The sequence below is a fragment of the Mus caroli genome, unplaced genomic scaffold (genome assembly GCF_978045245.1).
Source record: "Mus caroli unplaced genomic scaffold, Mus_caroli_1 scaffold_2, whole genome shotgun sequence".
NCBI classification, from domain to species: domain Eukaryota; kingdom Metazoa; phylum Chordata; class Mammalia; order Rodentia; family Muridae; genus Mus; species Mus caroli.
The window spans coordinates 69481897-69508117 of NW_028227257.1; the positions used below are offsets into that span (position 1 = coordinate 69481897).

General features: G+C 33.1%; 1 protein-coding gene across 1 annotated transcript in view; it reads left to right on the plus strand.

Moving 5' to 3' along the window:
* The window catches only part of LOC110306817 (uncharacterized), a 176441-nt gene that overhangs the window by 93523 nt on the left and 56697 nt on the right, over window positions 1–26221 (plus strand). The window contains 14 exon segments of the mRNA XM_085834585.1: window positions 917–987; window positions 2108–2195; window positions 6511–6539; window positions 6629–6698; window positions 9131–9201; window positions 10568–10658; window positions 15102–15130; window positions 15220–15298; window positions 16349–16419; window positions 17586–17664; window positions 21435–21499; window positions 21927–22017; window positions 24162–24232; window positions 25731–25824. Coding sequence (XP_085690711.1) covers window positions 917–987; window positions 2108–2195; window positions 6511–6539; window positions 6629–6698; window positions 9131–9201; window positions 10568–10658; window positions 15102–15130; window positions 15220–15298; window positions 16349–16419; window positions 17586–17664; window positions 21435–21499; window positions 21927–22017; window positions 24162–24232; window positions 25731–25824 — 999 coding nt within the window.

Genomic DNA, 26221 nt, shown 5'->3' on the forward strand with positions numbered 1-26221 from the left:
GCTTACACTTTCATGTCTCTTACATAATCATGCACATATTTATATTCATATACAATTTTAAATACAGTTTCTTCATATAAGAAAGATGTGTGTTGCTCTTTTTGGTTTTGTTTTATCTACTTTATTCTACTTGCTTTAAATAAACATTATTTTAAACATTATTCTATTTGTCTTAATCTACTTTTAAAAAATTATCTTTAATCTTCTTTTCAAACCTGTCATTATCCCTCTTCTGGTCCGCCCTCTGAGAGTTCCTCATCCCATTCTTCCTCCCCCATCTCCAAGATGATGTCCCCACCCTATACCTCTATCCTACCAGGCCTCCTCACTACTCGGGGCCTCAAGGCTCTCCAGGGTTAGGTGTATCTTCTTCTCTCACTGAGGCCAGACCCAGCAGTTCTCTGCTGCATATGTGTCTGGGGCTTCATTCAGTTGGTGTATGCTGCCTGGTTGGTGGCTCAGTGTCTGAGAGATCTAGAGGGTCTAGGTTAGTTGAGACTGCTTCTTCTAGCCTTTTCATAATTCAATCACAGTGGTCTCTGGCTTCTGACTATGGGTTGAGTGTAAGTATCTGCTTCTCACTCTTTGAGTCCTTATTTTATAGTTATGTTTCTGAACATGCTTATATTGTTATGTCAAACATTAATATGTTTATGAATGTTTGTTAAATGCTTATGAGTGGTGTGGAAAATTTTATGATCTCAATAAAGTTTGCAAGTTGTTGTTAATTGCATATACTTAGTATATCAGTAAAGATGCAGTTCAATATTGAGATCAATTGAACTTTAAATAAGAAAATAAAAATTAATTCTCATAATGAGAAATTTTAAATAGTTTTCATATATGAGTGTAAAGATTCCTGGTTTAGAAATGATGCATTGTTTTGTTATAACAATACAACTATTTACTTCAACAGAAGGATACTTGCAAATGAAAACAGAGGAAAGTCAGAAAAATCTTGACAGGAATGAAATCATGCACTCATCTGTACGTAATTTAAATTTAAATTTCTACTTCAATAGTTTATCTGACACCAATGGGAGGGGAGGCCCTTGGTCCTGTGATGACTCAATGCCCCATTGTAGTGGAATGCCAAGGCGCTGAGGTGGGAGTCAGGGCATAGATGGGAGGAAATCCTCATAGAAGCAGAGAGAGGAGTGATAGGATAGGGGTGTGTGGAGGGGAAACAGGGAAAAGGGATAGCATTTGAAATGTAAATAAATAAAATATCCAATAAAAGAATGGAAAAAAAGCCAAAAACCAAAACAAACTAAAAAAAACACCACCACCACCAACAACAACAAAAGAGTGTATCACAGGCTAAGTAAAATCTTCTATATATGTACTTAGAACAGGTAATCCAAAGTATACTATTTAGCTTTAAAGATATTAATTAATTAGAAATTTATATTTCTCTTATAATGTATATTAGCTCATACTTAAAATTGAACCTTATTTTCTTTTACTATCTATCATATTTCCCTTCCTTTATACTTCTTCTACTATACAAACTTAATAAAAAAGTCTTTGGTATCAGTGAACACTTGAAAATATGATCAATGTTGCAACTTTCACTTTCAAATTTATTTTTTATTTCACCAAGGGCAATCGGCTCATATCCTTGAAGTGAAAGCACTATTCATCAATGCTGGTTAATAATAGGACCTATTGGGTATTGTACTAGTACCAGATGCATGGTATTGTTATTGGGTACTATCTGAGTTTGTATTTTTTAGACACTACGTAGTTCAATGAATTACAAACAAAATGAATTTTTCTGTTGTCAAATTTGCATCTTTAAATATCTTCAAATTAGTATAGAGGATATATAATTGTCCTCTTTGTTTGATGGAATAAATTCCCCCTCCCAAAGTCCTGGACATAAATTTATTTCTTCCTGCCTTTTAACTGTTGGGTGTACATTATGTTTTGAGAATGGAGTTTAAATGACTTAGAAGGTGTGATATTATGATTTTAAATTTATAAAGAAGATTGGAAAACATGCTTTTTTAATTTCAAAAATATTTTAGAATAGGAAATTAATTTATTTTATATCAAAGTAATTGGAATGATTGATACAATTCATGGTTTGTATTGACTTTACCAGAATGCTGTTATACAGCCGAACCAAATTCTTCATTTACAAATAGGACTAGCACTGAGACCCACGGATCTTCTGAATGAAGGAAAAAAAGGTTAGACATTATACTTAAGTAAATAATTTTAAATTTTGTTAAAATCAAGTCAAAATATTTTAAATTTAAAATATATTAAACAAATAAAACCAAGCGTTTATGGTTTAAAAAAAGTTACATATCACATGAAGTTACAATTATATCTTAAATTGAATATTTTATATGAAAGCAGAATTTTAACTAAATCATAAAATAGTCTTCCTTTTTTTCATTGTTTTAAACTTAGAGTTTCTACTGTTGTGATGAACAGGGTAGCCAAAAGCAGCATAGGGAGGAAAAGTTCTTAGTGTTTGTTTTTTGTTTTTTATTGTTGTTGTTGATGATGAAGATGATATCTTTTCCTCACATTTCCATACAACATTGTATCATCAAAAGAAATTAGGGCAGGAACTTGAAAATAGCAGTGAACCAGAGACAGGAGCTGATAGAGGCCAGGGGCTGCAGGGAGTACTGCTTACTGGCTTGCTCCTCATGATTTGCTCAATCTGCTTTCTTATAGAACCAGAACCACCAGCCCAGGGATGACACCACCCACAATAGCCTAGGCCTTCCCTCATCAATCATAATTAGAAGATGCCCTACAAGCTTGCTTCAGTGTGTTCATATGGAGGCAATTTCTGAAATAAGATTCTTTACTTTTGACTAGCCTGTGTTGACATTAAAACCAACTGGCACACTCATTAACATTTATTTTGATTAAAGAAGCATGAGTTCAGAATTAATACAAATCATAATCTTTTGTTTGGGGATGCTTCATTTGGCATATATATAAGTAAACATTTTGTCAAGGGAAGCCAAAGCAGGAACTCAATTTGAGTAAGACCCTAGAGGCAGGACCTGATGCAGAGGCCATGGAGGAGTATTGCTTGCTAGCTTGCTCCTCATGGCTTGCTCAGTTTGCTTTCTTATAGAATTAAGGACCACTCGCCTAGAAGCCACACACCATCCACAATGGGCTTCCTATCCATCACTAATTAAAGAAATACCGTACTTTTCTATAGCAGATCTCAAAGAGGCAGTTTCTCAATTTAGATTCCCTTCTCTCAGTTGACTGTAGCTTGTGATAAGTTTTCATGATGCTAGCTAACATAAAGCACACTTAAATAAGGAGAATCTAATGGTTCAACTCTTAAAGTCCAGGCCCATAAGCAAAGCAAATGTAAAATGTTCGACAAAATAAATTCCTGTTTTCTTGTCACAGACAGGAAACAAACAAACAAACAAACAAACAAACAACTAAAAGTACAGTTTGAGGCAAATCAGATTACAATAAAATCTAATTTGTCAAAAAATACATTCAGTACTACAATTGCCATGTGGTAGAAACCAATGTTCATTTCTGGTATCAGTTGAAAATCAAGAGCATAACCAAGGGAAATAGCAGTAGTCTGAGTGTTTTAGAAGTCCCTTTGTGAGCTCTGATAACAGGGCCAGAAGGCCCTCCAAACTATACTCTATGTGAATGAATTCTTCTTGATGACTAGCTTTCAATGTATGAGAAGGGGCCATGCAAGTTTCTACAGGAGGGAAGCTGCTAGCACTCATTCGTAGCTGTAATGTTTATTATGAGCCACAACAATTACCAGGCTAGCCCTAAGGGTGCAGTAATGGCATACAATAGTTTAATGCCATGCATGTGTTACACGTTTGATAGTGTCACATAGATCAAACTGACAGTATCATGTGGGCATGAGAAATTATCAGGAATATAATTAGAAGATTATATACCTATTTGTGTCATGTCCTTTTAAGCTATTAGGGTTTTAAATGTTCCTCTTTATTAAAGATCCAAAACCTATTTCATTATTTCTCTCTCTTTAGCTTTCCTAACTATATTATATTAAAATACTTTTATTACTTCTTTGAAATATACATTGGAATGTGACTGTCTTCCATCACCACCCAAATCCACCCCCACATATCTAAGCCACCCATTCTTTTATTTCAGTCTTACTTTCATTTATATATTTTTTTGTTAACTCCATCTGTTTTTAGCAGGGCTGCCTGTGTACTCTTGGGTGTTTGACCATCCAATGCAGTGCATTAGACCTACCATGGGCTATAATCTTACGTAACTTTTCTTCTCTGAGCAGCTATCAATTACCAGTAGCTTCTCAGGTAAAGGTGGAAGTTCTTGCCTGTACCTCTTCCATTCTAGTATTTTGTGTGACTGGGGCTTGTACAGATCTGATGCATGCTATTACAACCACTGTGAGTTAATATATAACTGCCTTAATATACGTTAAGAATGCCATTTACCAGTAGCAATCTACCTCTTCTGCCCTTCGTACTCTTAATTTTTAACTTATGTTTTAATTTGTGTTTTAGTTACATGTATATCTGTATGAGGACATGAGGTTCCAAAGACTGGAATAATAGGTAGTTGTGAGCTGACAGGTGGGTGCTGGGAATTGAACCTAGGTCCTCTGGAAGAATATCCAATGCTACCTTTCTACTCTTTCAATTCTACATGATCTCCTTTTACAATTATCCCCTGGCCTTAAGTGTGTGTGTGTGGGAGGGGGGGTGTGTGATATAGATGTCCCTTTAAAAGATGTGTATTCCACACAGACACATTTAATGCACATATTAAGCAGATATGTGTCTCTGTATTAGTCACCATCTACTGAACAAAGAAGTTTCTCTGAAATTTGAGGAGTGCATTTATCAATGGTGTATAATTATTAGAAGTGTTTAACTAATATTTTTGCATTAAATGTTCTGATTACATTTCTTCCTTTCCTAAATTTCCTAGATCCTTCCCAATTCCCTATTCACCTAAATCCATATCCTTTCATTTTTTTTAAATGCACACAGATATAGAAATGATTAAAATAAAATGAAATAGAAACAAGCAAGTCAAAATAGGATGAAGCAAATAAACTATCAGGAGACAAAGATCCAAAGAAAAAGCACAAGAAACAGATATAAACAGACACTTAGTTGCACACACAGCAACCCAGTAAATATGCACCACCAGTTTATATATATATATATATTTTATATTAAGAGAGAGAGAGAATACAAAAGACCTGTGGGAGAAAATAAAAAAAAATAAAACTTATTCCCAGACAAAGAATTATGAAACAAGGATGTCCAAAGTACCACTGAAGTCATTTTGTTTGGCTCTCTACTGCTGGATTCAGGGCCTGCTAAGATAAGTGCGATTATCTACCCAGTGAGACTTCATTAGTGAAAACTAATTTTTATTTCAGACCTTCATCAATCAGAGATAGCTTCTGAGTTAGGGATGGGAGCTTGTGCCTAAACCCAGAGTGGTCCAGACTCACTGACATCCCATCCATGCTGCCACAGGCTCTGTGCACTTAAAAGGCCTCTTGCTTTTAACCTTCTTTTTGCCTTTTACAAGCTTTATCCCTCCTCTCCCTCAGCCTTCCCTGAAATATGATGAGAGGGATTTGATGGAGATATTCACCTTTTAAAATTATGCCCCAAAGCAGAGTAATAATGATAGGTCCTCCCCTAGATCTCATGACACCGGTTTTACAAAATTTCAATAGAAAATATATAGGTAAAAACCAACATGTATGTGGTAATTATTTCTAATTTCTAATATATGTGACTAATAGGTCATGTTCAATTATTTCAATCTTGATTTGTTAAATGTGTTAAAATGTTATATTTTTTTAAGTTGGTATATTTCCTATGAACTACTTACTGAAGAATTCACATGTGTAACCGAGAGATAAAAGATGAAACAAAGTCTTACTGTATCCAGAATATGTGTTTATAAAGTAATATTTAAAACTAAATTATTCTGTGTATAAATATTCAACTGCTCTGCCTGTCCAAATTCCTTAATGGGAAATTGTTCATGCCTTTCATGTACTTTTGTGAACATTCCATGTTTCTTGAATTTCAATAAAATATGAAAATATTTGGAGTATATTGATGTGAATGCCCCTGAATTGTTTTATTAATGATATACTGTGATGCTTGCTGCTATTAGGATTACCAATGGCAATACCATCCTAATTCCCAGTTTCATCCTCCTTGGATTGGTTCATTGAAACTATAAACCTCACAATGCTACATTTGCACTTATTTATGTTTATTTAGCTAAGAATTTTCTTCAATGACGTTATTTAAACTAATGTGTAGCCTTATTTAAGTGAATATGAACTACACTGACATAGCAAACTAGAACACAATGCCCAAAGTGAAAGTCTCCAAATTCCACTAACCGTTCCCAAAGCTAAATTGGATGATAGTTTAGCATTGCTATAGTAGGTGAAATTCTGACTGATTTAAGAATATTGATATGTAACTGATGCCATGTCTTTTTTTTTTATAGGCTTTTGTGTTAACTATTCTGAACAAAAGGTAATGATTTTATACTTTTGCTTCGATCATTAAGTTTATAAAGTATGACACATAATCTTTATTTACTACCATTTTTATAACACCAACAGTCTTCCATTGAAGAGAACTATGTTCCAACTAAAGAGTCAGCAGTAAAGTGTGGACAAGAATTCCCAGCAGGTAAATTGTGTGAGGTTGTTTCCTTTGGAATAACTACTTAAAACTTTCAAAATTCTCATGCTTACAGACTTCTCATGTCTAAGGCTTGCCTCCCTCCACAAATGACTAGAAATTGATAGAGATTATCCAAATATCATTTTCATATCATTTAACAAAATAAGTGGTTACATATTAGTATTAATTTTAGGTATTATAATTAATTATTTTCATTTCTATGGATCAGCCTACCCATGTTTCCACTTTGGATGCCCAAATGTCTTGCAGGTGATCTTAGTTTAGTAAGGAACAATATACATTTTATGAAGTTTAAAAGTGCTTACTCGAGATATTATGTGGTAGTCTAACTGTACCTGAAGCATGTGACTCTTTTGTGGTCAGGAGTCTTGAGGGATCCTCTATGCAAGTAACTTGTGTATTTAGTTATATTTGTGTTTTAAGTTCACTTGATAATGCATTCTGTGAGTTAACTTCTATCCTTGAGTTGTGCTCTATTTTGTAGTCTGATACACTGTACCCCTCCGACCCCTGTTCATTCACTGTATCTGGTGTTTAGGATAATTTTATCTGATAAAATACAGTGAACTGCATTCTCCTGTCATTTTCTAACCTGCAGAAGGAATCTATTTCACAGAGTAGCCAGTGACTTACACTTATTAGCTCCACCAAATTATTATCTTCTTGCTTGTTCATTTGATTTCCATATTTCTGTGTAATATTTTCTCTTTCAATTGATTGTTAGTAATGATTTGTCATTTAGTTTATATTCTTATTTAGCAGTCAAGGCTAGAAATTATCTTGAGGGCTTTCAATATGCTATTCATATCTTCAGCCATTAAACCAAAATTTGCTGTAATATTTAATTTCTCTATGATCCAATGAAACATAAAAAATATGTGTTAATAAAGACTTTTAAATGGATTCCTTCAGCATAGATGCATGAGAAAAGAAATGATAGTCTGAACACATGAAACTTATCCATTCTGTGAAGTATAGTAGCATCCTATTTGATAATGTAATGACATCATGTGATCACAAAGGACCTCAATTTACATTTACAGTCATTAATTGTCATTTTTCTGTATTGTTTTCTAATTAAGTTCTAGGATATATTTTTACCATTCTCTGAACTAAAGATCACATAATTGTTAGCTTTATCTAATTTGCAATTATGTCTCACTCTTTTCCACATGCCACTCATAGTCAATACCATCCCCACATTAGAGAGAGCCGTGCAAATCACCAACCCTCCCATTGGCTATTGTCTATGGCTTAGTTATTTATGAAAATATCCTCAAATGAATGACTTTTGTCAAGTAATCAATGCTTTAGTCATTGATTCTCTTTAACTGATTGTTTTAGGCATCAAAAATTAGTGTCTATCATTATGGTAGTTTTATGAACATTTAATATTATTTATTTTTCTTATTCTCTGTGTTAGCTTGGAAGTGTACAATTCCTTCATGATTTGTTTTTGTTGTTGTTGTTGTTCTGTTTTTGCCATTTTCTATGACTTGATTATGTGTGCTTAACTCTGCCCTATCTGATGTAGATTTCCAGACTGATTTTCTACCCACCTAATATTTCTGTCTCCCTTGCTCCTACATTTTGACTTCTTTCTGTCTTTACTGTAATTCATAATATCTTACACAATTCCAATTTCTCTAAAAATTCCATCCATGTCACATCTTTTTATACTTTTTTTAAATTTGGGGTTTAGAGATGAACATAATAGAATCTGTAATTGACTACTGACTTTGTGACTTTAAGACATTTTACACAAAATTGAAATAAAACAATTATCTTCAGTCTAGTCGGCAAACCTATAATTGAGTAATTCACACTGTAGGTTGTAATTAATCATAAAATGTCAACAACATTGTAAAGAGCAAAATATATTGTTCTAGGAGAGAAAGGCACAATAAAACCTTGACACTAGCCTAAAGGAGAAATAGTTTATTTCAAATTTTCACTATGTAAAGCAATATATTAAATAATCACATGGAAGTTATAACATGTTCAGTGAATGATATGTAAAGGGTTGACAGAAGTTCAGCAAAGACAGCTTTTTTTCCGTAGAGAAATTTACAGTTAGAAACATATAAAATAGAACGTGATTTCTTGTAAATTTTCAATTGTGTTTTTGAAGATGTTTATGTTAGACACATTAATATGTGAATACATATTTAATATGTTTATACTCGAAGGAGAAAACTTTCATATTACAAAAATACACATCTTGAAGTTCTTGGTAATTCCATTTTGTACATACGTTAAATACCTCTTGTAAGAATGAACTTAAACTTTAAAATAATGAAACAAAAATTTAGTTTCCATAAATCTTAATTGTTGTATCATTATAAAGACTCATTCATACTTTAGAAATGCTACTTTTTGTTTTCTTGAATTAAATAAATATTTGCTTATTTCAATAGAAGCAGACTGGAAAATAAAAACAGAGGATTTTCAGGAAAATCTTGATGACAATGAAAGTATCCGATCATCTGTATGTAAACTTAAATTTGAATTTCTGCTTTTAATATTTGCTTTACAAACAGTACAGCGCAGGCTAAGATAAATGTTTTTCTAAACATGCATTTGGAGAGAATAGTTCATTGCTTAAACTTTGAGTTTTAAACATTTACATATTGAAATTTTAAAAATTTCCTTGAATCTATATTAGCACATAATTAAATTTTTTGAATTATTATTATACCAATATTTTCTCCCTATATTCTTCTGTTATAAAATCAAAGAGAATAGTTTGTTTGTTACTACTTAGCCATTGAAAATATGAACACTAGTCATTGAGTCCCCATTGATATGCTCCAAACAATCATTTCATAATTTATTCTAATATTGGGCTTGGGGAAATGTGTCAAATAACCAAATTACACTGCAAAAAGTTAGTTGACATTAATATATGTTCTATCTTGTCCTAATATAGGTACACTATTTGTATTTGCCAAAAACTGATAGGTGGAGTATCATATGGAAAGAGAGTAAATTGTGCTGGAGTTCCCCCTAAGCCCATTTTCATTCCCCTTATCAATAGTTTCTCACCATTTTTTTTTTCATCAAAGCAGAGACAGAAGTTACATCAAGAATGGTTTTCTTCCATTGTCTTCTGCTATTTCTTAGTATCTTAGAAGTATTTTAGATGTGACAACTAGTGAGATTACAGTGATCCACTTGAATAAAATAGTGAAGTAATTTTAAAATCAGATTAAGTTCACATACAAATAAGACTAATTTGTGGCCCTGGAGAAGTCCTCTTTTATAGTGGGAATCTGAGTAAGATGATGGTTTTAAATTCATGGAAAAACTTTCAGAAGTGTCAGTGTGCCTACCTTGGAAATAATTCAGCAGCAGCATGGGTAAAGAGAAGAGCAAGCCACCTCTGATTATAATTTAAGTTGTTAGAAACCGAGATTGGAAAGGAGACTGGGACTCAGATAATCAAACTTCATGAATGTTTATTCCTGTAAGTGGAAGGAGGTATACTATTATACAGAGAGTTAATTCAAATACCTACTGAAATATGCTCTCAAGTCCTTTTCATTAACTTTTGCAATTTAGAAAAATTGGAAAAACTATAATATATCTAGAATTTCCATTCTATTATTTAAAACAAATGCACAAAATTTTATTATTTTGTCATTTTATTCAATCAATTTATAACAATAACAAAAAGGAGGCCATGTTTTTAAGAGGGAAAAATGAAGAGAGGTATATGGACAGTGTTGGAAGAAAGAAAAGTAAAATTATATTAATATATTTTAATTAAAATTTAAATAAAAAATAGTTCTGTACTTATTCACAAAGTGATTATATTTTCATATGGAATTCACTGTTGTTCTTGATTTTACCAGAATTCTTTTAAGTGTCTTCAACCGAGGCCTAGTCCTTATTTGTCATTAGAATTAACTCAAAGGTCACAGACTCTTCTAAATGGAGAGAAAGGTATGAATTATATAAAATCACTAAGCAATATCAAATATTGTTTAAAATAAGAGCAAGCAATGTACTATTATTAGCTATTACTATTATAGTCTTGCTTTAAGAAATAAGAATGTAGTATGTTGTAACACATTATGTTATCATTAATTTTCAATATTATGTAAATTGTCCCTGATAAAAATTGAATTATAAGAATAGATACTATTCTTTTGTCTGTTTGTCCAAACTCTGCACCACCTCCACTTTCTTCCTCACAGATTTCTACCCCACCTCCACTCTCCCTTCTCCTCTGGGTGGGTGGGTCCCCTCTGGGTATTCCCCCATATCTTCCCACCCCCCAAACCTGGCTCTTCAAGCCTTTGCAGGTTTAGGCTTATCCTTTCCCACTGATGCCAGACAAGGAAGCACTGTTGGAGAATGGATAGCATACTCAGGCTATATCTTTAAGAAAAGCCTGTGCTCCAGTTGTTGGGATACACACATAGAGACTGAGCTGCAGGTCTGCTACATATGTGTCAGGACCTTGGTCCAGGCCCATGTGCTCTTTAGTTGGTGGCTCAGTCTCTGAGAGTTCTGAGGGTTCACATTATTTGACTCTGTTGGTCTTCCTGTGCAGTCCCAACCCCCTTCAGGATTTTAAATCTTTCACTTAATTCTTCCATAAGAGTCCCTGTCCAATATTTGGTTGTGGAGTTTCTGCATCTGATTCAGTCAGTTGCTGCATAGAGACTCAAAATAGAATGCAAATAGATCAATATTTATAATTCTGCACAAAACTGAAGTCCAAGTGGATCAAGGATCTCAACATAAAACCAGATACACTAAATCTAGCAAAAGAGAAAGTGGGAAATACCATTGGTACAGAGGACAATTTCCTGAAAAATACAGCAATGACTCAGGCTCTAAGAGTAACAATTGATAAATGGGACCTGATGAAACTGAAAAGCTTCTGTAAGGCAAAGAAGCTGTCATTAGGACAAAATGGCAGCTATAGATTGGGAAAAGATCTTCACTAACCCTCCATTCAACAGAGGGATAATATCCAAGATATATAAAGAATTCCAGAAGTTAGACTCCAACAAACCAAATAACCTAATAAAATGGGGAACAAAGAGAATTTTCAACAGGGGAATCTTGAAAGGGTGAGAAACATTTAAGCATCCTTAGACATCAGGGAAATAAAAATCAAAACAACTCTGATATTCTACCTTACATCAATCAGAATAAAAAAAAACTCAAGTGACCACACATGCTGGCAAGGAGAATGAAAAAGGGAAACACTTTTCCATTGCTGGTGGGATCACAAGGTTGTACATCCACTCTGGAAATCAGTCTGACAGTTTCTCAGAAAATTGGAAACTATTCTACCTAAAGACCCAGCTGTACCACTCCTGGGCATATACACAAATGATGCTCCAGCATACCACTAAGACACATGCTTCATTATGTTTATAGTAGCTCTATTCATAATAGCCAGAAACTGGAAACAACCCAGCTGTCAATCAACTGCAGAGTGGATACAAAAAAAAATGTGCTTCATTCAAACAATGGAATACTATTTATTGATCTATTAAAAACAAGGACATCATGAATTTGCAGGCAAAGGGATGGGACTCGAAAATACTATCCTGAGTAAGGTAACTCAGACCCAAAAGGACATGCATGTTATATACTTGATGATAAATGTCTATTACCCATAAAGTACAGCATACCCATGATACTCCCCACTAAACAAGATGCTAAACAAGAAGGAACGCCAAAGTAAGAATGCTTTAATATCATTTAGACAGGCAAATAAGACAATAGTAGGAGGCAGAGGAAGGGAGAGAACTGTGTAGGAGAGAGTATGGGAAGAGTAATGAATGTGTCAGGATCATGTCTGGGGAAGAGATGAAGGGCCAGAGGGCCAGAGGGCTAGAGAATGAATGGAAATCTGCAGCTTCCTAAGTGTAAATGGATGGGGGAATTTCTAGGAATTCCCAGAGACCTGGGATGGGGGAGGCTCCCAGGAGTCAATGTGAGTTACCTTAGCCAAGATGTCAAACAGTTGGGACATGGAACCTGAAAAGGCCACCTCCTGTAGCCAGACAGGACCCCCAGTGGAAGGACAAGGACATTAAACTTTTGATCCAAAATATGTCCTGTCTAACAAAAATGCAAGGACAAAGCTGTATCAGAGGCTGAAAGAATGACAAAACCAATAATTTGCCCAACTTGTGACACATCCCTAGGGCAAGCACCAATCTCTAACACTATTAAGGATACTCTGTTATGCTTGCAGATAATAGCCTAGCATAACTGTCCTCTGATACTATTCTTTTTTTTAATTGAAAATAGATCCTGACCACAGTTTCTCCTCCTCCTATTCCTCCCAGATCTCCTAAAACTCCTTCTCCCTCAAACCCACTCCCTCTCTATTTCTTCATCATAAAAGAGAAGGCTTCCAAGAGATAACAGTCAAATAGAACTAAACAAGATACAATGAGCAAGGCAAAAGTCCCCATATTGAAGCTAGATAAGTCAACATAGTAGGAGGAGAAGAGTCTCAAGAGCAGGCAAAAGAGTCATAGACAGTTCCACAAAAGTACCAAACACAGCACATATGTAGAAGACCTGGTGCAGACCCATATAGGCCCCATGCTTGCTCTTCCGTCTTTGTGAACCCATTTGCTATACTCATATAAGAGGTTTCCTCCAGCATTAGATGGGAGTGGTACAGAGACACATAGCTGAACATTATACATAGGGAGAGTATAAATCATAGGATTGGATGACTCCATCATTCCCTGCTCTCAGGCATGAAGGAGCCCGGTAGAAGACTGGGAAGAAAATCATAGTAGTCAGATGTATAGAGGATATGAGAAGAAGATGGCCCATCAAACAACTAAATATATACTATTTTTAAAAAAGAATTTCAAGATTTATTTGGAAAGGAGATGGAAATAAAGATTTAAATGATAGGAGGGGTAGAAAGGAAATGATATAAGACAAGTACTTAAAGTGGAAGATATGAGGGTGACTTTTTAAAGAAAAAAAAGCAAGCTTTGACATGGGGAGGGATATGTTGTGTACTAATAGTATGGAAACAAAATGCAGAGACTGGGGTCAGAGTGATATTCTTCTCATCTTTATTCGTAGAAATGAATGGAAGTCTACAGTCTAGGTCTTAAGAGATTTCAAACGAAACATTTAGTGATAGTCATAAACATCTCTGTCAGCCATACATGCCATGGTTTACTGTCATGAAAGGTGATGCTCTTTCCAAGGCACTGTCATTTTGGTTAAAATAAGAACACCCAGAAGTGGAGAGAACTGATTGGTTCTGTCATCAGCAGATTACAAATCTGTATAATAGCTCCTTTGGCTGTTAGATTGGAGGACTCAGGCAAATGATCGTCTAGGCGCTACAACATCAGGGTGTATTATAGGAATGTGGATGCAGCCTACATGCTGACAAGAAATGCTCAAATTTTGTGAACCCAGTATTATGGGCTTTGGTAATAGTTTAATTTCTGATTCATCAGCCTTGAAGTCTGAATTCTTAGATGTTAGTAGGTGATGCAGACATTGTTGGTGCTACATTCAAGCTCAGAGGCCATTTAGGATCCAGTTGTTGACTATCAAAATGTGCCTTGGTAAAATGTTATTCTGATTCCATGGTTCTGAGTTACTGATTTCTAACTTGTTACATTTGTGACAAATGTAAATGTGGGCTACATTTAGCTTTGATGGTATTATTTTTGTACCAAAACATATTTTGTAGTTTAGGTTCACATAGCTCCCTAAAACTGCTTTCTAAGAATCCACATTTATATATTTTAGATTAAATAGAATACAGTCCTCACCATTACCCTGCTCATGCTTGTATAAGTAGTAGTTTGTGCTCTGTTATTTTATGAGTGAATGTCCAAGCTGATTAATTAAGCCCATATATTTTATGATAAATGATTTGTGCCTGTTACTATACTTTTGTTGCTTGCCAACTTTCAGTCTAATGTAAAATGCACGGAAACTTCTTACCATATATTGTTTTGAATGCGTTTAAATTTCTTCTTTGGAGGCACATGGTGGTATATTGTACTACTAGTTTGGTAGTTAGGATGACATTCCAAGTATATGATTTCATCTGGCACTCAAGAATAAATTCTGTAATTGTAATTACAAACATTGAATTAGTATATATGACTTTTGTCCTTAGTTTGGCTTTTGAGATAACATTCTTAATTTGCATAACTTTAATGTAAATTTACAGCATATTTTTGATTTTCTTTCAAGTGGCTAACCCTTATTTTTGTGACACAGACAGATGGAAAATGACATAAAAGTTTACTGACACTCTACAAAATATCTCAAGCTAAATTCCAGGTTGATTGCCATGCTGCTTCTGAATAAAGCTCTCACCCTATTGAGATATTAACATATAATTGATTGTATGTTTCTACTTAGGTCCACATAAAAAGCATCCTGAAGGGAAGGTAATAATTTTATATTTTATCATGGCTTATCATCGCAACATGTGTCAAACAGAAAATTCAATAAATATCCTGTTTCAAAACTCAACCAGAAAACTCCATCAACTGAAAGAGAAGATTCTCTTCCACTTGAGTCATCAGTGTGGGAACCGGAACTGGAACACCCATCAGGTAATTCCGTAAAACTTAGTTTCCTGGAGCAGCTGTTTTAAAACTTGAGGTGATGATAGTGCTTTCATCTCTAAAACTTTTATTTCGCAAACCATATGAAAAATTAGGACATAAATGATCAAAACACCATTTTATCATCATAATTTCAAAATAATTTGATCTCTTAAAATTAAAAAGATAACATTGTTACTATAACTAAAATACTTGAACATTTTGTGTGTGTGCAAGTAAATTCATATTCCCTTTTTGGAAGCATGCTTTTAATAAATTATTGTCTGGGTTACTTATGGAAAGATCACACATTTGAGTGTTTTAAAATGTATATGACATTTGTGTCGTAGTTTATACCTGTATTCCGATACCAGCCTCCTGGGATGCTAAGCGAATGATTCTTTCCCAGTCAGAAGTTTTGAGTGACATTGTGTTATATAAAGGATCTTTGTATGAGGAATATGTATATTACATATGGAAATTCATACTATCAGTTGTCTCCATGTGTTTTGTGTTCTAATTTCTAGTCTTGCAAATTGGCTGCCTCTAATTTTCATTGTCTCTTTTATGTGCTAGAAATTCATATATAGCAATAAAATGAAGCATTTTTCTTGCCTTTCTATAACCTATAGAGGAAAGCCCACGTTTAATAAATTTTCCTATTACTTTTAGAAATATTGGCTACCAGCACCAGATTTATATTCTTATATTTGATCAGTTAAGTTTTGTGTATTTTTGTTTTATAGTATTCTTTCCTGTTTATTTTAAAATCCATTAATAATATGGGTTTTTTTTAAAGCCTGTCTGTGTAGATGAACTTGTGATATACCTTTCTACTTAGGCATGGAATGCTTTATTATGTGAGCTGTGCATGGAATTTCTTATTACTTGTATGTATTTTGTACATCAGTAAATATTAAAGATAACTGAGCTTTAAACTAAGAAAATTATTATGTAAGTTTCATAATATCTTTTTCATCTTTGCTTTCACATACTCCTAGTTTAGAAATGTTATTCCTAGTTTATTTTAATTATAAAAATATTGCTTACTTTCAACAGAAGTGGACACACAAATGAAAGCAGATGACAACCTTAAAAATCTTGATGGAAGTGAGAGTTTTCAGTCATCTGTATGTACTATTAAATTTGAATTTCCATTTTTACATAAATTTTTATAACCAATGAGCCATAAACTTAACTGAAATTTTCTAGATATTCATTATCATGAATAGTAAAAAAGTTTAAAATTTGATGTTAAAGCATTTTGCTAGTTAGAAATATTGAATTTTCTTAAAATCTATGTCGTCTCAGTGCTGAATTTCTCTAGTAGTTGTTCCCAACAATTTTCCATATAACTCCTCTTGTGTCCTTTCTTTTTTCCTTCCCATATTGTAAAATCACAAAGAATATTACTAGAACATTACTAAATATTTCTAAGACACAGAGAACATTTCAGCCATCTCCTTGCTCTGCTTTTGACAGGTATTGCAGGCATATATTTTTATTTTTCTAAATAGTAGATAAAACCAAAATAATACTGATACATGCTCACATTAGAAAATAGTTTATCTGGCTGCAACTAAACCCCACCACATAGATATCTGACAAAGCATTTGTACTTTGTGGGGAAATGTTTGGAGATGGATCTTGTGGAAGATGAGTGATCCGTGTTTGAGGTATCATCCAAGGCATTTAATTCATTTAAGGTTGAAGAGTTTTTCAGAAAATGTTGCCATCAAATCATCCAAAGAAGTCAGTCAAGCTCTGTTATTTTCCTTTGCCTTGATTAATTTTTCACATATGGAATATCTATGCAGTGACAGGGAGAAAGGGAATATGCATTTTAGATATAGCCAATGCTTTTCTTTGATAAAATAACCAAGTAATCAGAAAACACATACTAAAGGATCAAGGCAAATAATACAGAAGCTGTAGCATTATTGAACACTGTTAAACACTATTGAAGTTTTCTAATATAAAGGGGAAAAGAAAGAATAAAAATTCAGAAAACTTTTGAATATGATAGTGAAGTGTTCAATATGTGAGGAAAGGGTTGGGTATCATCATGGGCAAAGAAAAGAGAAATAATGTGTTTATAGTTTAAATGTTTATAATCCCAGATGGATGAAGCAGTGGGAATTCTGAGAACCAAGCCCATTAACAACACACTTAAAACAGAACTTCAGAAATGTGTTCTGATTTCTTAATTATAAGAAGATAATGCTTTCATAAGAAATAAATGTACTCCATGATTGGATAGTTCCATGAAACTAACAGCTAATATTTGTTCTACCAGGATACCATGCCAGATCTTCCACTGTGCCACATACCACCTTCATCAATACCCATGGATCTGCTAAATGAAGGAGAAAAAGGTGAAGGTCATATCATGAGCAAGTCATTTCAAGGAGTTGTTATTAAATCAGAGGGAGTAATATATTTTACTGGACCAAAAAGTTGCATATGAAATGTATAGCAAGTAGTGTAACTTATTAGGTTGTAATATAACATGGATCATGCGCTGGTTCTCAGTTTTAAATTGAGAGTGTCAAAGAGAAGGCCCGACTAACTATATGGTAGAGTGTCTGTTAATGGCCAGTCCTGAAGAATAAGCTAGTGGTGTAGAACCATGATGGTAAGGAAGGGAAAAGGTTATTATTCTTTTTGTCTTCACCAATTTTAGAAAGACATGAATCAGAGGACTGTGTCTTAGCATAGCTTCTCTTATTTATAATAGATTATCAAAAATATCTGTCAGCTAAACATACTCCAAATTTAATGATGCATACAATGTTGCCCCTTCCAAAATACCGAATATAAACCAAGATGAGAACATCAGATAGAAGCAAGGAAGGATATGGAATGTCAAAAGCATTTTAATTTCATGAGGCTACATTTATTAATTTTGGAGATTAGGGTCTGTGCTATTGGGTACCTATTCTAAAAGTGCTTTCCTGCCCCAATGAGTTCAAATCTATTTTATATTTTGTCCCTTATCAGACTCATGGTATCAGATCCTATGTTGAAGTATTTGGTGAATTTTTAGTTAAAAATTTGTTCCGAGAGAGGCAAGGAATCTCATTTTATTCTTCTACATATGGATATAAAATATGATCATCACTTGTCGAAATTGCTGTTGTTTCTTCAATGTGCATCATTGGGCTTTTTGTCAAAAACAGATGTAAGAACATGGGATTATACCTGGGTTCTCAATTTTTATTTATTTATTTATTATATGTAAGTACACTATAGCTGTCTTCAGACACACCAGAAGAGGGAGTCATATCTCCTTACGGATGGTTGTGAGCCACCATGTGGTTGCTGGGATTTGAACTCAGGACCTTCTGAAGAGCAGTCAGTGCTCTTAACCACTGAGCCATCTCACCAGCCCCTGGGTTCTCAATTTTATTTCATTGATTTATAATTCTGTCTTTATGCTAGGTTCATACTGTTTTCATTATTATAGCTCTGTAGTATAACTTGCAATCTAGAATGGTGATACCTCCAGCTATTTAATTTAATTTTATTTAATTTAATTTTATTTTATTTTTACTGTTCAGAATTGTTTTGGCCATCCTCAAAGTTTTGTTCATTCTGTGTAGAAACTAAGGATTTTTTTTCCACTTCGGTGAAAAAGTGAACTTTTGATGAGGATTGTATTATATAAAAATTGCATTTGGTAGGACAGGCATTTTCACACTTAGTCATATTAAACCTTGAGCACAGGAAGTCTTTCATCTTCTGGGATTCTCTTCAATTTTCTTTCTCAGTGTTTTGGAAGTTAGCTTGTATGAGGTTTTCACTTTATTTGGTACATTTATTCCAAACTATTTTGTTTTGGGGCAGTCATGAGTGGAAACCTTTCCCTTGTTTTTTTCTTGTCATTATGTAGAAAGACTACTGATTTTTATGTTAATTTCACATGCTGCTATTATGATGAATACATTATTTGTTATAGGAAGTTTTTTCATGGAGTCTTTAGGTTTTGATGTATAGAATCATATCATTTCCAAATAAAGCTATTTAGAATTCTTCCTTTCCACCTTATATGCTCTTGACTTCCTTTTGTTTTCTTATTTTCATAGAGAGGTACGCCTCACAGAATTACATTGATAGGAAAGAGTAGAGTGGTAATCCTAGTCTTGTTCCTAATTTTAGTGGAAATGATTTGGGATTTTTTTTTCTTCAGTGAGCAAGTTATTGGCTATGGACTTGTATATTGTCTTTCTTATGTGTAGATATATGTTCACTGCATTCCTAGATGCTCTAAGACTTTTAAATGCAGAGATGTAGGTTTTGTCAAAGGCCTTTCGTTCATCTTTCCAGTTGATGATTTAATTTCTATCCTTTAGCCTGTTCATATGTTAGATTGTGGTTACAGATTTACACATTTGAATACCTGTATTTATGGGATGGAGTCAAGATGATTATAGTGGGTAATATTTTTTAATTAAAAAAGAATTCTTAGCCAGGCGTGGTGGCATGTGCCTTTAATCCCAGCACTCAGGAGACAGAGGCAGGAGGATTTCTGAGTTTGAGACCAGCCTGGTCTACAAAGTGAGTTCCAGGACAGCCAGGCCTATACAGAGAAACCCTGTCTTGAAAAAACAAATATATATTCTTTGTGAATTTCACATCATACACCCCAATCCCACTCTTGTCCCCTTCCCTTTGTCCCTTTATATCCTCCACTCACCCTTGAAACGTCCACACAAAACAAAAGAAAACAAAACAAAACAAAATATTCACCTTGGAAGGTACAGTGCGTCATGGTGTGTTATACAGTTTTCAGTTTGCAATAACGATCTTTTCATGTGCTCCAGCAGTTCATAGATGGGGTGTACGTTGATTATCACTTCTCATTTACCTTTTGTAGTGTTTGCTATCATTTTTCCTAGGCTTCTGAGTTCATTATTAATTTATTAATTTTAGATTCCTCAAATATTTGCATATCCTCATTGTGTCTTACAGATTTTGTTATATTCTGCATTAGTTTTCAGTCAGTGATAATAATTTTAAACTTTCTCATGAACTTAAGTACGTTTAGTGGGTTCATAACCATTGAAAAACTTCATTTAATTAAATAAATTAATTAAATAGTCATATTTTACATGGCTATTCTGTATATTTATGGCATAAACTGACTAAAACAGTGTGATAATCAGTCATACTTCCAAATTCCAGTAATCTTTTCCCCTATGTTAGTTTATAATTTTAGATCTTCATGGATATCTGTCTTATTTGGAATAGAAACTTTTAATTGAATGAATGATTCTGTGGGCGGGCGTTGCATGCAATATTCTAATTGGACAGTAATATGGAATGATCATCTGATATATGCTCATATCTTGAATGTGGAACCTTTTATAATTGAAATCATTGAAGTTCTTGTTAATTATATTTTCTTTTTTAAAATTTATTATTTTATTTATTTACATTTAAAATGGTATATACCTTCCCAATCTGCCCTCCATAATCCCCCCTCCAATTCCTCCTACACTTTCCCTCAAAGAGAGTACTCCCCTACCCACCCACCTACACCCATCTCACCCCTCTAGCATCCCCCTTCACTGGGGCAACAAACCTCCACAGACCAAGGGCCTCCCCTCCCATTGATGCCAGGTAAGGGAATCCTCTTATATATATGTAGCAGGAGTAATGGACCCACCCATGTATATTCTTTGGTTGTTGATTTAGTCCCACAGTCCTCTGGGTGGTCCAGTTAGTTTATACTATTGTTCTTATGGGTTTGCAGACTGCTTCAGCTCCTTCAGTCTTTCCCTCTTCCTTCCATTTGGATCCCTGGGCTCAAGCCGAAGGTTGACTATGAGTATACCTCTGTATTAGTCAGGTGCCAGCAGAGCCTCTATGAGGACAGCCCTCCTCGGCTCCTGTCTTCAACCAGTTCATGCATCAGCAAAAGTGTCAGGGTTTAGTGTCTGCAGATAGGATGGATGCCAAGTTGGGGTCTCTGGGTGATCTTAGAATGTAAAACTTTAGCATTAAAGTTATAAAAACAAATATATAATTATTGCAATATGAAAATTTAAACTTTAGTCTTTGCATATAAAGACTGCTCCATTCAAAGTGCTAGTCCTCATTTTTATTTCTGCTTTTTAATTTCAACTTAATAAAAAATCAACAGAAGCTGAATTAAAAGATGAATCAATGAAAAATCAAAACCATCTTGAGAGCACTACTCAGACATCTGTAAGTCAATGTTAAGTGTGAATTGCTACTTTGGTATTTTCTTTTATAAAACATTTTATCATAGCTAAATGATATTTTCTTATGTAAATGCCTTTATATTTATTTCTCCATAGTTTTAAATTAATTTCAAAAATATTTATCTGGTTAACATTTTAGAGATTTGTTCTTATTTTTTATTATTCACTATGAAATGTAGGATAATTTTAATTGAGAAGAACTTAGAGTTAACAATGCACTGATCTCTTGGTTATTGTATATATTTCTGAATTTTTTTAACATTTTATATTTCTGTTTTTGCTGTGTTTGAAAATATGTTTCTTTTGATTTCAAGAATACTTGCTAATTGAAAATAGGAAATCCATTTATATTATTGTAAAGTCCTTGGAAAATAATGCATGGAATTCACTATTGGTATTGACTTTGTTAGGATAGCATTATGCATCTTCCACCCAGGGATATTCCTCATTCATCAACAGGAATAAATCCAAGATTCACAAATCCTCCTAATGCAGGAGAAGGTAAGCTTACATGTCATCAATAAGTCATTTGAAATATTGTTTATTAAAATCAGGTGAGCCATATATTTTAATAACCCAATAGCTGCTTCTCAAATGTTTAGTAAGGGTTAAGATGTAATCAATGGTAATTTATCATACAGCTCATGAACGTTCAGTACCACTTTGGGTTGTTGGTCAAAAAGATTTGCATGACAAGTACATGGTAAAATACTTCTGTTTGGGGAACATCAAAATTAAAACTTTGAATAGAAATTTAGAAGTAAAGAACAAAATTATAGTGTGCAGGTTATTATATCAATCAATGAACAGATTATATTTTGTACTGTCCAGTGATAATTTTGATTGATATATTATTTGAAAATTCCCTGAATTTCAGTTTGCTTCAATTTTATATACACATCTAATTGGTATCAGGCATATCGTTTTTCTTATCATTGGTATTCATTGTCTCCCTCATATTTAGATAGATATTTGTCATTTTGAAAAAGGAACTTGAAACTTTCAATGCAATAATTTTCTAAGTTATTTATAAATATTATATATAATATGTATATTTATTATATGTGTATATCTTTATTATGTGTGTGTGTTTATTGTGTGTGTGTTGCTAAATTTTTCACTTTTAATTTATTCTTTCAAAATGTTTTATATAGTGTGGAACTGTCATTAAGGCAGCTCCATACATATATAGTCTTATATATTCTTTTTATTTCCCTACTCACTAGCCCTAGCTTTTTCTCTCTGTTTATGCTAGTTCATTTGCTCTATAGATTGCCACTCTTTGTGACTTTATTGTCACACTTAAAATGTTTTCTATCATACCTTTGATAGATAATCCTTTGAAGACCTCGGTCTTCATACCTCTCTTCTTCTCTTCCAGTCCCTTTATATCTTACAAACACACAAATACAGACAACCTTGCCTCTAACAAACACAAATATATACTTTGATACACACTTGATGTATTTCCTAAGTAAATTTACTCTACACTTTTATATGAACAAAAGAATGAAAATATGATTTTAAAAAATGTGAGTCTAATTCAGGCACAATTGACTCAGCAGAGTAATCTCTTTTCATGCATTTCCCTGTTCCACAATTATTTACTTTACTTATTAATCTTTCTGGAATTCCAAGGTGACTCCCTGTCTTAGCTATTGTGACCACCATGGAATAAAATTTGATGTGAGGATATTCTGTGGTGTGCTGATATAAACATCATACTAGTGTCAATTGTTAGACAGTTTCTCTTTTTCCATCTTATTTGATTCTATTAATCTGGAAATGTTCAATCAACTCCCCTATATTTTAAAGCAGACATATTTTGCACTTTTTTCTGTCTATTTGCTCATGCATTTTTTAACTTCTATTTTTAATATCCTCATATTTCTGAAATCTTTCATTAGGAGTCAAAATACTAAAATATCTTTCCTAATTTGCTGCTAGAACCTGATACAAATTTAGTAGTTTTTTCTTTGTTGTTTTTTCTGCAATAGAATTTAGTTTATGCAAAGATTAAAAAAGCCTTTCCTTTATTCCAGTAATAAATAGATTGTATCTACAATGAAAAATTTCACCCTTAAGTTGATAAGAGACTGAAAAACTGATAAAATTGATATTTGAAAGAGCAATAAATGACCTTTTAGTGAAAGAGAGTGATATGAAGGAAGATTTCAAATGCTGTGCTATATTTAAGAACAGAAAATAATTTGTAAGAATAATAAATTTAATCATTTCATATTTAAGTTATAAAATAACCAAGGGATGAAATGGAAACAGTGGACACCAATTAGATTTTCATCTTTCTAAAGTTACTGTTATGTGACACAAAGTTGAATTTGAACCCTTGTTTTAGCCAGCTATTGTTCTTAAACCACACTTATTTACATTAGGTATGTGAATATGTGAGTGTGTGTTTAACATATATTTATGTATGAATATAGAAGCTTTATAATATAATGAAGTTCTTGTTGGTTATCTGTATTTTCTACTTCAGTTTGTATGCATGTAAAAATTAAATTAAATTAAACTGTAAATGTGAAAAATCAAAATGTCATTAAAAGTTCTCAATTATTTTTGTTGTAAGGCTTACTTTAAAGATTTTATTCATGTTAGACTAAATAAATAATGAATTCTTTCAACAGAAGAAGACTTACAAATGAAATTGGAGGAAAGTCAAATAAATATTGATGGCAATGAAAGCATTCAATCATATGTACGTAAAAATTGAATTGTTTGATTTCAATTCCTATTATTTTCTTTTGTAAACAAGTGACATGTTAAGTTTGAAATTTTCACATAACCTATTTTAAATATATTTAGTTAGAAATTTTGTAACTTCTTTTAATTTACAGAGATTTGCAATAGTTTCATTGTTTTTTTCCTCTTTTAAAATTTTATTTACTTATCCCATTGTAAAACTGTAATATAACACTTGTTATGACTAACTACTTGAAGGCATAAACAATGGTATACAAATATCCTTGTTGTTATATACCAAACAGTATCTTCAATTTATTTTATGTTACCTGAAAGGACCAGAAAAAAATGAGAATACTATTATCCACTGATGTGAAAGGTCATAGAATAGATTAGATCTTGACCTAATTCAGATCTTGTCTGTGGATGCTTTGTATTTCACTGGCAACTGTAGACGATTATAATTATACTGTGGAAATAGACTGTTTGGCCCTTGAGATCTCCCAGCAACCATTTTAGTTTCCTTGATACTAAATGAGATTTTGACCAGCCATGGTCCTCAAATTTGTAACAAAAGTCGCAGCTAGGTTTTCCTTATTTCTGTGACATTGGCTATTTTCAATTATTGAAAATCTGCTAAGTGACTTGAAATGAGTGGATGTTACAGATGAGGTTGCTTGCTGTGTTTAATTACAGAACCAAATTCTAAGGAAACACTTTTCAGTGGTTCATACGAAAAGTAGGTGCTATAATTGATGTATGGTAGTGTAATATAAGTGAATACCCCCAAATACATTAAAAAATGCCACAGTTGGGAAAATATATCACGATTAAAGGTGAGATGAAGTTAAATGTAGTATTTTTTCCAGGTTGTAGAAAAAAATTAAGACAGCCATATTATTTTTTGTCCTTACATTGTACAAAGAAGAAAATGTTCAAATGAGTACCTAGCAAGATTCATATACCCACTAAAATGCCAAGGCCAGTTGATATCCATCAGAGGCTTCAGCCTTGTGATGGAGAAAGGGGAGGGAAGATGGGTGGATGGGGAGAGAGAAGGAGCGACTGAGAAGAGAGGACGGAGGGGAAGCTCCTGCTGTGATGAATGACTTAATTAATGATAAAAGTCAAAGAAACACAAACAGAACGTAAAAATTTAATTAAAAAAACTTAATACATCAATTTTAAGTGACTAAAATTTTTATGAAAAACATGAAGCTACATCCAGAAGCTAGATTTTTTTTGTATGTGAAAATAAACATATGATTGATACTTTGGCTTTGAATATATTTTCTTCTGCCTACAATATGAAGTTTGCATTTCACTTACCAAATGACTATAACCATGGATTTGATTTAGACAGCACATATTATATACTCTTCATATATTTTATAATAATATACTTGATTTTGACTGTGAAATAATTGAATACTTGTTTTTAAAGTAGGAGGTTAATTTGTTTTACTGTAATTAGAAAATCTTGATATAATTTGTTCTGATATTTGTTTTACCAGGATAATGTGAAGCACCTTCAACCAAGACGAATCCGCCATTTACTGATGGGGCTCATTCCAAGACCCATGAATATTCTAAGTAGAAGAGGGAAAGGTAGTTGTATGCTACTAATAAGTCATTTCAAAAAATGCTTTTTTTTCCCAAAATACGGTGAACAATATATTTCATAAACCAAGAGCTGCTTATCAGATGTGTGGTAAGAAATAATGTGTGTGTTATGATACTAAGGTAAATATTTTTATAGAGATTCAATGACATTTCAAATCTATAATGTTGAGATGAGATCTGAAATATATCTATATGGTAAGATATTTATGTTAGAAATTTAATAAGACAAATACTTAGAAAGAAGGGAAGAAAAATAAAGAATAAGATAATAGAGGATACTGGGAGAGCATGGAAGTAAATTTGACTTGTATAAAAAATGGGAAGGTGAAAATAAAATATTATATTTTAGAAAAATAATTGATGGAAGCTATAAGTGTGTGCA